At 43.8% G+C, this 13,558-nt stretch overlaps 1 protein-coding gene across 4 annotated transcripts in view; it reads left to right on the top strand.

Annotated features, from left to right (window-relative positions):
• Positions 1 to 13,558, top strand: part of CHFR (checkpoint with forkhead and ring finger domains) — a 61,727-nt gene that overhangs the window by 17,060 nt on the left and 31,109 nt on the right. For all 4 annotated transcript variants that reach the window (XR_012647995.1, XM_075012643.1, XM_075012641.1 and 1 more), the window contains exons 8-14: positions 4,011 to 4,167; positions 6,126 to 6,280; positions 6,982 to 7,144; positions 8,369 to 8,511; positions 9,504 to 9,623; positions 10,009 to 10,092; positions 10,770 to 10,840. Coding sequence is in view for 3 of the 4 variants with exons in the window: in XM_075012643.1 (XP_074868744.1) it covers positions 4,011 to 4,167; positions 6,126 to 6,280; positions 6,982 to 7,144; positions 8,369 to 8,511; positions 9,504 to 9,623; positions 10,009 to 10,092; positions 10,770 to 10,840 (893 nt within the window). In the remaining variant the exon portion in view is untranslated. The remainder of the gene's footprint in view (positions 1 to 4,010; positions 4,168 to 6,125; positions 6,281 to 6,981; positions 7,145 to 8,368; positions 8,512 to 9,503; positions 9,624 to 10,008; positions 10,093 to 10,769; positions 10,841 to 13,558) is intronic.

Raw genomic sequence — 13,558 nt, 5'->3', positions numbered from 1 at the left:
GATCTTAGTTTCTCAGTCAGTATCATCATCAGCACCTTGCCTAGATGACTCGTTAGGGGAATCGTTCTGTAGTTCTTGCACTCCAATGTACTTCCTTTCTTGGGTGTTGTCACTAGTACAGACCTTGTACATTCCTTAGATGCCTTCCCTTCTTTCCATGCTATATTACATAATCGGCGTATTTCCTGAATCATGCTTTCTCTGCCGTATTTGATCATCTCTCCCCTGATCTTATCATTTCCATGGCTCTTGTTGTTCTTTAGTGGTTTCACTGCTTTTTCTTCTTCCTCCTTTGAAATATTGGTCTTGATCTCAATGGAGATCTCTCTTTCAGTTCTTCAACCAGTCTCCCTGTGACACTCGGGTCCAGCTGTGCTTTGCATAGGTCAGTGCAATATCTCGTCCGTCACTGCACAATCTTCTCCCTGTTCATGAGCACTTCTTCGTTCTCATCTTTGATTGCCATCTGCTTTGGTTGCCATTTCCTATTAATATTCCTAATTGTTTTATATAGCTCCCTGGTCTTACATTCACCATAATACCTCTCTATATTGTCACATTGTTCCTCTAACCATTTCTCCTTATCCTTTCTGGCTGCTTTCCTTACCTCACTGCATTTCACCCTATATTGCTGTTCTGCCATCTCAGAGATATCTCTTCTGATCTTCAACACTCTCTTCTCCTCAGCCAACTTCAGTGTCTCTTGGGTAATCCATTTCTTATTGAGCCTTTCTTCTTCTGGAACAGTCCTCTCAATTGCCTCTTTCTATAGCAATGGCTATCCCTGCAACTTTCTTATCTAGGTCTTTCTCTGTGGCATTATTCTTAATCTCCTCTTCGAGAGTCGCTCTGTATGCATTCCCTGTTTCTTCCTCACATAGCCTTGCCATGTCTCTTCGTTTCTTCACCTGTGTCTTACATTTTCTTTTGAGTTTTATCTTGATGTTTGCGATCACTAGACTATGGTCTGAGTCTGTATCCGCACCTTGGAAAGTTCGGCACTGCTGTACTGATGTTATCCATCTTCTTCTTATCAAAATCGTATGTATCATATCCAAAAAAAGAAAATGAACCTTTTTGCAGATGATGTCTGAGTCTGATGATGAAAATAAACATGTTGGTCTGCATTGCTTTGGATCATTATCAAGTAGAACCCTTCATCAGTTTGCTTGTGTGTTCGCTGACACAGTGGTTGAAGCATGAAGGGACATATGAATCTTTAGCTCATGTGGTGTGTAATATTTAAATTTGATCGCCACGTCCACTTCTGACAGTCCTTTTGTTGGAATCTTGTTTTGCACATCACCATCTCATGCTCTGTAGCAAACTCTAGTAATTTCTCACCTCGTTCATTTCTTTCTCCATATCCAAACCTTCCCATGACTCTGTTCCAACCTTCACATTCCAATCGCCTATGATGGTCAACACATCTTTCTTCGGTATCTCTTCCACTGTCTTTGTCAAGTCTTCATAGAATAGCCCAATCTCTTCCTCCATTCTGTCCGACGTGGGTGCATACACCTGAATGACTGAGATGTTGAATGGTTTTGCTTTGAATCTCCCTACTATCATTTTTGCACTCACCAGTTTGTATCCTAATAATGCTCTTCTAGCTGTTTTGCTAAGAAGGAATCCAACTCCTGCTTCATGCTTTGTTTCCTGACCAAATGACTTTGCAACCGTGTATCAATCCTGATCCCATCCAATGCATCTCTGCCAGTCCAAGTATATCACATCAGTATCCCTCCATCTCCTTCCAAAGCAGCTCTAATTTTTCAGTTTCCCACAGTGTTCGGACGTTCCATGTTCCAATGGATGGCATATGTGTTAGCTGTAATTTTCTTTCAGTGGCCAACTTATCGACCCAACCCCGATTGCTCGATTGGTATTGCAGCCCTTGTTTATCCGGGCAATGTCTGAGCCAGCATCTTTTATCATTTAGTTGTACTGGTATCAGATTTTATTCGTATTGTTGTTTGATGGTCAGTGCATTGACACACATCTGACCAACCCTCCTCCTTCATCCAGGCTTGGGACTGGCATGGAGCTCATAGAGGCTTCATGGCGGAGACCTGCTGCCCATTAATTTCATTTGGTCTCCCCTAGATCTGATATTATGGGAACAAGTAAAAATCTTTTTTCCTCCACTTTTGCCACATCACTCATGATTTTATGTATGTCTGTCATATCCCCCCTCAGTCTCCTCTTTTCCAAGCTGAAAAGTCCGAGTCTCTTTAATCTCTCTTCATATGGGACCCATTCCAAACTCCTAATCATTTTATTTGCCCTTTTCTGAACTTTTCCTAATGCCAATGTATCTTTTTTGAGGTGAGGAGACCACATCTGTACACAGTATTCAAGATGTGGACATATCATGGTTTTATATAAGGGCAATAAGATCTTCTCTGTCTCATTCTCTATCCCCTCTTTAATGATTCCTAACATCCTGTTTCCTTTTTTGACTGCCACTGCACACTGTGTGGAAGTTTTCAGGGAACTATCCACAATGACTTCAAGATCTCTTTCCTGATTCGTCATAGCTAAATTAGCCCCCATCATATTGTATGTATAGTTTGGGTTATTTTTTCCAGTGTGCATTACTTTACATTTATACACATTAAATTTTCATTTGCCATTTTGTTGTCCAGTCGCTTAGTTTTGTGAGATCTTTTTGAAGTTCTTCACAGTCTGCTCTGGTCTTAATTATCTTGAGCAGTCTAGTACTGTCTGCAAACTTTGCCACCTCACTATTTACCCCTTTCTCCAGATCATTTATGAATAAGTTGAATAGGATTGGTCCTAGGACTGACCCTGGGGAAACACCACTAGTTGCCCTTTCTCCATTCTGAAAATTTACCATTTATTCCTACCCTTTGTTTCCTGACTTTTAGCCAGTTCTCAGTCCATTAAGGGATCTTCCCTCTTACCCCATGACAACTTAATTTACAGAATTGAGGGACCTTGTCAAAGGCTTTCTGGGCATCTAAGTACACTATATCTACTGGATCCCCTTTGTCCATGTGTTTTTTGACCCCTTCAAAGAATTCTAATAGATTGGTAAGACATGATTTCCCTTTACAGAACCCTTTTGATTTTTGCCCAACAAATTATGTTCTTCTATGTGTCTGACAGTTTTATTCTTTACTATTGTTTCAACTAATTTGCCTGGAGCCAACATTTGACTGACTGGTCCTGGTGACTTGTTAGTGTTAAATTTATAAATTAGTTCCAAAACCTCTTCTAATGACACTTCAGTCTTGGACAGTTCCTTAGATTTGTCACTTACAAAGGATGTCCTCAGCCATGAAGACGGAAGCAAAGAATTAATTTAGTTTTTCCACCTTGACTTTATCATCTTTGAGTGCTCCTTTTGTATCACAGTCGTCTAGGGGCCCCACTGGTTGTTTAGCAGGCTTCCTGCTTGTGATGTACTTAAACATTTTGTTATTACTTTTTGAGTTTTTGGCTATCTGTTCTTCAAACTCCTTTTTGGCTTTTCTTATTACATTTTTACACTTAATTTAGCAGTGTTTATGCTCCTTTCTATTTTCGTCTCTAGGATTTGGCTTCCACTTTTTAAAAGTTGCCTGTTTATCTCTCACTGCTTCTTTTACATGGTTGTTAAGACACAGTGGCTCTTTTTTATGTCTCCTAATGTGTGTTTTAATTTGGGGTATACATTTTAAATTGGGCCTCCATTATGGTGTCTTTGAAAAGTTTCCTTGCAGCTTGCAGGAATTTTAATTCAGACACTTTACCTTTTAATTTATGTTTAACTAGCTTCCTCATTTTTTTTTTTTTTTTGCATAGTTCCCCTTTCTGAAATTAAATGTCATAGTGTTGGACTGCTGAGATGTTCTTCCCACCACATGACTGTTAAATGTTGTTATATTATTGTCACTATTTCCAAGTGATAGTAATATATTTCCAAAATAATGCTGCTGTATATACATAGCCCTAGGGTCCAATCTCATGTATTGTTATAACACTGAGATATGTCTTCTTTGCAGATGAGACTGCTAGCCCATATTGTCAGATGACAGCTCCAAGTGAATGTGTAATTAAAGCAGGATCTGAAGGTCCCAAATCAGCAAATGTGAAACCAGACAAGATGGAAGAAACGCTCACTTGCATTATTTGCCAGGAATTGCTGCATGACTGTGTCAGGTACCTGAACTTAAAAAGAAGCTTCTGTAATTTTGTAGGACTTAACACAGGGAGCGCAATGACTCCAGTTTGAGCATTACTTTTTTTCTTTTGTAAACTACAAACTGGTAAGATTTTTCTCTTTTTTTATGCCATGTATATATACCAGGGTTCAACATGTACCTTTTCCCCATCCTACAGTACTAAAGAATTGGCTAGCTGCTTTCAGCTGGGACATTCAAAGAAGTGTAAATGGTAGAGAGTTTTCTGTCCTACCAAACCTTGGGCAAAGACCACACTCAGAGGTATAATACAGGACTTATGGACCACTGAGCCAGTCAGGTGTAGCAAATCTCATGATGAATTCTAGGTTTCTTGACCTCTGGCTAGTTAAACAAGGCTTTGGCTCTTCTTTGATCAACATTTCCATTATTCAGCTTTCTACCACTCGACTGAAGTGAAGTAGAGTTTATCAGGTAGCTTTGCCAGCAAAGCACAACCGACTGAACATGAGATGCCAGTTGAAGTATATAACTTTAATGGATGCTTTCCCATTTTGGTATGGGAAAGTTGAGCATCTTTGACTCAACATTGTGCCCAGAAGTCACTGTTGTGGTGTCCTGACAGGTATCTTGCTGTGTCCAATGGTGATAAACATTCAGCTGTGTGCATGTGCTCCCCTTACGTGTTGCACTGGCTCTGTGCAGGTAGCTAATACAGCTGACTGCAAGAGAGCTCCCAAAAACCACAAAATCAGATAAGGATTGAAGGCACCAGGTCAGCTTTATTGTCAGACGAAGTACAGTAATAGCTGTCTGCAGACTCTGACGAACCACTGTGCATGTGCACCCTCTCACAATGGACCAGCTCAGTCAGTGGCGGGATCCTTTGTCCCCGCCACATCAGACAGACAGCCCCTCCAAAACACATCTATATACACAAATACAAACAAGTTCCACATCAGTCCTCATGTATCAGGTTGCCATCTTCTGATGTTACCTAGATGCCATCCATTACCTTGCAAAACATCTCTAGCCATCAGGCTGTCATTTTAGACCCTGTCGTGAACTGGGTTGGTATGTCCCTGTCATCTTTGGGGAGTGTGATGGTACCAAGGTGCTTCTGAATGAGGTGGTGTTACCAGCTCTCTGGAATGTGCATACAGCCTGTGCCTAGTAACAATTAGTATTTTACAGCCTGTTCTTAGTGTTTTTGCCCTACCAACCCTGTTCATGCCAAATTCTGTGAGTGGGCCTTGTCTCTTGTTCACAGCTAGTTGCTTTGGATTTAGGAAAATCTTAACCATTCTTGACCAGGCATCAGGTCGCCCATACCAGGCCTGTGGCTTATGTTTTAGGCCTTTATCTTATTACAAGCATATATTTGGAAAAGGCTCAAAATTACAGGGGACTTGTTTTAAAAGTAATTAAACAATTATTAAAAATCAATTTAAAAATTGTTTACTGAAGGACACTGCTTCATAAATACTAGATTAATAGCACAGTGGTCTGCGAATGAGGAGAGTAGAGTGATTCCAGCTCCTGCCTATATTAAATCTTTGGCCTCTAACATGACTTAAAATAATATAATGCTAATGATGAATGTGGGTTACTTTATATTGTAGACATGCTTTCTGCAATCTGTTAAATCCTGGAAATTATCCACATACTTCCAATATATTGCTAAACATCTGTTAATTGAGTGATCATCAATTGGAAGTTTTGGTCATCAATTCAGATCGCCCATGTAATACTGGCTCCTTGTGAAACAGATCTTTGCTGTAGAAAAGCAACCAGGAAAAACTGATTTCCATGCAAATCACTATTTGAAGCTCTTTGATGCCTGTTTAGATAATCAAGGAAGACCACAAAGGACCATGCCTTTAAATATTTTTGTATTTAAAGCATAAGTAAAAAGTATGTTGTAAGTCTTGCAATTTCTCATTGCCCCTGTGATGTAAACATGTTTTATATTTCCAGCTTGCAGCCCTGCATGCATACCTTCTGTGCTGCCTGTTACTCAGGGTGGATGGAACGGTCTTCTCTCTGTCCAACTTGCCGTTGTCCAGTTGAACGTATCTGTAAGAATCATATACTGAATAACTTGGTTGAAGCCTATCTGATCCAGCATCCAGGCAAGTTGGAAATGTATTTAATATTTACACACTCCTGTATGTTTCAGATGTTAAGTGTGAAACAGGTGTATAAACAAGGGTGGGGGGGCTTTATCCATAAAACCTTGCGTGCCTATCTTGCTATTTTGGCTGTTGCTCTCATGTTGCCATAAGTGAAAAAGAGCCAACAATCAGTCAGTGTGTCATAATCAAGTGTAATACTCAAATGCTTGAGAAATTAAAGCAAATCATTATGGTAACCTTTTTATAACAACAGTCCTGAAGACATTTCATAAATATTAAGGATGCGGTGAATCTAAATTCATTGTGAGAGAGAGGGCGATACGGTCAAAGAGAGACTTCATGAAGTTAGATGTTTCTGAAAAAGCAAGCCACTAAAATTCACAAATTTGAATTTAATTATCTAATTTTAAGCATCTGCTCCTCAAAATTTCATCCTAAGGTTATGCACTGACATGTCAGAGCACGAACTAGAATTTCAAACTCTCGGCTTCAGTCTTATGAATGTGACTTTGTTAAATATCAGATAAATGAACATTCAAGGATGTATTACATAGCTCTAAATACTGTAGTCACATTCATAAATCCTGTGGACATCATTTAAAAATGCGTAAGGTGATGGAGATTTTGATGCAGAGCAGCTGGTTTGATGATTTACAGCTATTTTTTCCTTCACATTCATATTTGTGTTTCTTTTGCAGATAAGTGTCGTAATGAAGAGGATGTACGTAGCATGGACGCCAGAAATAAAATTACTCAAGACATGCTGCAGCCCAAGGTGCGAAGGTCATTTTCAGATGAAGAAGGAAGTTCTGAGGATCTGCTGGAACTGTCTGATGTAGACAGTGAATCCTCAGATATCAGGTAGGTGCATTGGCTTAGCTCTCTTGATCTCTGAGTGCCAGCAGTCTCAAACTGGGTGGGAGCACTGCGTTATAAGCTGCAGCCATATGGAAAATTGGGTTTTAATCTTTATTGCATCCCTCAATTTGAAGCCATAGCTGTATGTTTTCATGATCATTGTCATGGTTCACTTTTGATTTAGTTTTGTTACGTTTTCTTGTTCTTCGTGGAAGGCCTTATCCAGGGACTTTTGACTAGGAACAGCTGCTGGAGTAGGAAGGGTGTAGGTTCAAATTCTTGTCTGTCTTTAGGCTTAGATGGAGTCTTCCTTTAACTCTAGCTCCTGGTTCTTGTTACGCTTTTCAGCATTGCTGTTATTTTTTTTGTTTCCAGCTTCATCTTCCTGCTCTCCTCCCACACCAACCTCCATGCCACTCAATCTCTCTCGCTTTATACTCCATGCATACCTTCGCCATCCTCCCACGACCACTCCCTCAGTTTACTTCCCTCTACTCTCTTAATCCTGTAATCTCCAGCACTATATCAAGACCACCAGGTGGACTGAAGCAAGCAACTGTTTGAGGTTTATTTAAAAAGAGCTCTGACACATGTGAAAGCAGAGCCGTTAGCTTCACCTGCAGCTGGATCGTTTTTTTTCATAGAGAATTAAAAAAAATAACCACTTTTAATCTGAAGATTCGATTTATTTTGCTGGCCCGGCATCCCCTTACTCTCAGATGTCCAGTAGTAGGTGACTTTGGCCAGTGAGTGCTTTACTGAACCATACCCAGACACAAGGAGAATTGCCAGCTGGTTGGCTAAGCCACATTTCTGCTACCAGAGGGGTGCCAAGGGGATGGAGAAGAACAGAATGGAGAATCTGACCCTAAATCACCACATACTATTGTAACGTTGAATCCTCCTTTCCCCAATCCTAACCCTTCTTTGATTGGAAGCCAACGCAAGCATTTTATCATTTGTAGGTTGTGGTTGTGTGAAGCATCCAGCTCACTGATGGGCACACCTTATATAGTCATCTAGGGTTACCCGTGCTCACTTCTTGACCTGAAAAAAAACTTTACATGCTTCTGGAATATTATAAGCAATTGTGGTTTTTTATGTTACCCGTTCTAATTTGAAAGGAACTAGAAGAGCAGTACAAAATCAGAAACTAATAGCTAGTTGAATCCACTCTGGAAACCATACATATAAATTCCAGTAACCTGATTGTGTCCGTCCTTTCAGTCAGCCTTACATAGTGTGCAGACAGTGCCCAGGATATCGGCGACACTCCGTTCAGCCACTTCCTTGCCCAGGCCAAGAAGGGGAAGCAGGAGGATTGCAGGCATTGGGAGATGCACCATCAACGTCTGCCAACTTTCCTGCAAGTCAGTGTGATGAAAAACTTGTTGTTAACATGGTACTGGGACACACAGAAATAATTCTCACTTAAGAGGGAAGGATGCTTTCTTGGGTTATTGGGAAAGTCAGTATTTTTCATAGTGTCTTGAGATGTGAAGATAATTTTTCTGGGCTGCTTGGGGCTAAGTCGAGCCTTACCTATTTATTTAACAAACACTCAGTACTTCGTCCATAAATAGCTATACACTAGAGCTGAGTGGAACTATTTTCTGTCGCATTTGTGGGAGTATAGAATGTGTCTTTGAAATTCAGCAAAAGGCAACCCCTCCTACAAATGCGGATTTAGGACTTATCAGTGGTGTAGTTTCAAAGCTTACAGGGTTTGTGGCACGTATAGGGTAAAAGTAGATAACTCTTCTTAGGATAATAAGTAATCCACTAACCATTAGGGAGGGGAATAAGTTGTAGAATATAAACTGATAGACATGAGAGTCATCTGAAATTGTTCTTCATTCTTCATCTAGTGGGTCACAGTCTTGATTTTGCTGCTTGTGGATAGAATTGAGGGCTTCATCCAAAACAAAGCAGTATCAAAAAGTTATCAAGCCTATTTTCTCAAGCAGTTTCCAAGCTGACTGAAAATAAATAATTCGTTGGCTTTGATAAGCTCTAGAGTCTGCATGTATATATGTGATGAGAGAGGTATGTGCTCCAAAGTGCAAGCAGAAAACTAAAGAGAGAAGTTACATATGTGTTGCCCAAAGTGCACTGTTTAGAAGCAACCGGTTCTTTTAATTTCTGAAGCTATTTCCCTGTAACAAATAGTAATTTAGTAGTGTGAAAGACTGTTGTTTGGAACTCTTAATGCCAATTTTCTGATTTTTCTCTATAGCCTTCTAAAAGATTTAGTGATTATTGCTTAAGTTTGAATTTCTCAGCTCTTTGGAGGCTGATGAGTGTCTCTAACACTCATTGATACTGTGGTCCCATATTATGTCTTTGTTTTTTTAATTTCTAGCTGTCCAGGAGTATGTTTGTCCTTCTCAAGGAAATCATGTGATATGCACATGCTGTTTTCAGCCAATGCCAGACCGAAGAGCAGAGCGTGAACAGAATCCAAATATTGCCCCTCAGCAGTGTGAGTCAACTTTATTATCTTAAAACCAAATGTAAATCTTAGTGCTAACCTTAGGTGCACTGAAAGATATTCTGGGGTCTTCCTGCTTTTGTGAGGAGGTTGTTTACTCCCATATTTCTCCTTTAAGTATAACTAAGGCAAGTTGTTTTGAAATATGTTAGCATTTTTTAGCTGCAGCATGGATAGAAGTGCGTTAGCCAACTGATTTTTTGGTATTATAGCATTTCTTGTATAAACACCATAAATGTCAGGTTAGTTGTGCAGTGGAGCAGGGTTTTGTGTAACGCCCTATGGGCTTTAGGTTATTGTACTACTGTGTAAGACCAATGCACACTGATAGTGGTGAGTGTCTTGGATTGATGGTGTTTTTTCTTTGTGTTCACAGGCACAGTTTGTCTACAGCCATTTTGTCACTTGTACTGGGGCTGCACTCGGATGGCATGTTATGGCTGCTTGGCACCATTCTGTGGTAGGACTGAAGGATCTCTGTATCGGGTCTAGCCACTTTACATACAACAGTACCTTAGTTACTTGCGTTTTACCGAGCTTAATTTTCTAACATAAATGTAATGTCGTTCAGATCAGGCTTTAGCTCAGTAACAGTTATGGCAGGGAAAAAGAGAAGTGATCTATGTTGTCGTTTTCCAAATACATGTAACTTTTAAAACATATAATCCTTCAGTTTGACACGCTTTAATGTTTTGATGTCATATCAAACTAGCAAATTATTTTTGTGATTCTAAATACCACCTTGGGTATGAAAGAGAACCTTGCAACATTTCAGGCAAAGAAGAAGAACATACATATCTCCGTAAGAACATTGAGAGCCAGATCTTAAAGTGTTAGAGAAGACCCTTAGCCAGTCCTGAAACATTTAGACCATATCGTTTGAAAAGGGTAGTAGAAATTAAAAATTGGTGCGTTATTGTGTTGGTTATAGGCATTGAACAACAGTGGCTCCTGTAGATTGTAAGTAGTGGGGAGTGATACCTAATTTTGGGTCTGTTCCTAAAGCTGGCATATTGCATGACATGCTTCAATATGTATTAGCACAAACTCTCATACTGTGTTCATAAAAGTGCATCTTGGTTACAGGACAAAAGCACTTATTACAAAACAAAGAATTTCTCCTTTTTGTCTTAACAGAAATAAATCTTGGTGACAAATGTTTGGATGGAATCCTAAACAACAACCATTATGAATCAGATATTCTAAAGGTATGTTTAAAAATCCCTGTACATTGGGTATGCGCATGAGAACCTGTACAGAGGACACTGTGATATACCAGGGCTGTGGCCGCACTGGGCACTAACTTCAAAAGCGTTTTTAAAAGGAGGGGCAATTTCGAAACAAGAAGCAGAGCGACTACACACAATGCTCATTTCGAAATCAACGTTGAAATAAAAAGATAGTCATTTCGAAAGCATTGTTCCCCTCCTGTCTCGGGAGCAACGCCTCAATTCAACGTCGATCTCAAAAGGAAACATTTGTAGCTGCTCCCCTGACCGCCATTTCGAAATAACAAGTCCTCCACAGTGCTGGCCCCTCTCTGAAGCACCAAGACACCCTAGCCAACACCCAGGGCTCTATTGTTGTCAGCCCCAGCTGCCTTAGAGCTGCAGGTACACAGAAACTGTGTGCTGGAAGCTGAGTGTGCACTGGCAGCCATAGGAGTATGTGCTCTCTGCAGAACACTCTCCAGCATGCCCCAGGACACCAGAAAAGCAGACGACCAATGCCATGGCCAGCAGCAAAGACCCCCGGGAGCCCCAGGGATCACAAGGCACTGGGAGGCAGGGCTCCTAGGATCTCTGGCAGCCACCGAAGAGGAGGGGTGCCCTGTGGCTGGAGGCCGAGGTCAGGGACCTCCTGGCCAGTTGTGGGGAGGAGGACGTCCTGCTGAGGATGGAGGGGTGGTAGCGGAACACAGCCACCTTCACCTGGCTGACGGACACCCTGGCCCCAAGAGGCCACCCCTTCCGGACCTTCAACCAGGTGTGCTCAAAAGTGAAAAAGCTGCACCGGGGTATGCAAAGGCTAAGGACTCAGCCAGGTGGTTGGGGGTAGTGCCTTTCACCTGCCCGTACTTCCAGGAACTGGACCAGCTCCTCAGTCCCAGAGAGGCCAGACTGCTGGAACGGGCCCTGGAAATGGCCAAGCCAGAGAGGGAGGGCAAGCAGCCAGAGCCAGGACCCTCTGTAGCACAGCTTACCCCACGCCTGGAGCCACTGGCCAACGACAGGGAAAGCAACAGAGAGGATGGGAGTGTGGGGAAGCTGTACGTTGCCATGCCCTCTGAGGGCATGAGCTGGGCCACCTCCACAAGGGCCTATGCTGAGTCCCCCGAGACACCCTCAGATAGGACTGGGTGTGGGGCACTCCAGGACTGTGGCAGGGCAGTCCCCGCCATTGCCAGCCCGGGCATGCAGCTAGCGGCCACAGGCCAGGGTTCCAGGGGATGGCCATGGTCACGGTCAGGGAGGGGCCCACACGTAGGGATCCCCACATGGGGCCATGGACAGTTATGTGGGGCGTGTGGCTGGGCGGGCCGGAATCAGGCCCACAAACAGGTGGGGATGGTGAGGGATGTGTGTGTTGGGGCGGCGATGGTGATGGGGCAGAGATGAGGGACATGCGTGCGGGCTGGGGTGCTGGTGAGGCGGAGGTGGCAGGGAGGTTGAGCGGGGCAGGCCGGGGCTGGGTCATGAGGGGGATCCCCGGGCGAAGGCCTCCCACAGGGCCTCTTGCACACGCTCTCTATCCCAGTGCGCCTGGTGGCACAGGACCACACTCGGCTCCTTGTACTGCAGCACAGTCTCAGCCGCCCAGCACACCACGAAGAGCTCGTGCTTGCTCTCCATAAGATTGTGGAGAGCAGAGCATGTGCCCACAACTGTGGGCATGCTGAGGAGGCCCACCTTCAGGTGCAGCAGCAAGCACTTGAAGCATGTCTTCAGATGCCTGAACGCCTGCTCTGCCATGTTCCTGGCCTGGTTGAACCAGGTGTTGTAGCGGTCCTGGCTCTCATTGATGTGCCCTGTGTAGGGGCACATTAGGCAGTCTTGGAGGGGGTAGGCCGCATCGGCAACTATGCACGGGGGCATAGTTGTGTCCCCCACCCGAAGCTCTCGTGGGGAGTTGTGGGTGCCCTCGGCCATCCTGCACCCGAGCCACGAGTTCTGCAGGATGCAGGCAGCATGGGCCCTGCCCATCCAGCCCACGCAAATGTCTGTAAAATGTCTGCTGACATCCACTAGGGCCTGGAGGACAACAGAATGGTAGCCGTCCTGATTAATGTACCATCTGCGTCTGTGTGGTGGGGCCCGAATGGCGACATGGGTGCTGTCCAAGGCACCGAAACAGTACCCCAGGCAGATGAGCCAGTGCAGGAGGACCCAGTTGATGGCGTCAATGACCTGCATTAGGTGGAGGGCACAGGCGCCCATGAGCATGTGGCGGCATGCAGAGGGACGCCTTCCCCGGAACCCCCCTCACCAGGCCCCATCGTGGGTGCATGACCCTGGCTGACTTACTTCTAGAAGGATGACCCCGACAGTGGCCTCCACCCCAAATTGGAGGCCGACTGAGCGGTTGCTGTCCGGAATGGCAAGCTTCCACACGGCGATGGCCATCCTTTTCTCCAGGGGGAGCGCGGACCACATGCTGGGTGTCCTAGTGGCGTAGTGCTGGGGCCACCCACTGGCACAGCTCCATGAAGGTGGTGTGGGTCATCCTAAAACTGTGGAGCTACCACTTGTCATCCCACTCCTCCAGGACTATGTGGTCCCACCATTCCCCACTGGTGGGGTACTTCCAGAGGTGACGAGCGGCCTGGGAAAGAAGGTGCTCTGGGTGCACCAGGGGGGCCCTGCAGGAGCCCAGACACATGGCAGGCAGCACAGAGCCTCAGGTGGATTGCTGCCAGGATGGCCATC

This window comes from Carettochelys insculpta, chromosome 18, assembly GCF_033958435.1.
Source record: "Carettochelys insculpta isolate YL-2023 chromosome 18, ASM3395843v1, whole genome shotgun sequence".
Classification (NCBI taxonomy): Eukaryota; Metazoa; Chordata; order Testudines; family Carettochelyidae; genus Carettochelys; species Carettochelys insculpta.
Note: the sequence above shows the minus strand (reverse complement) of the source record. Positions and strands in the feature narration are given on the sequence as shown.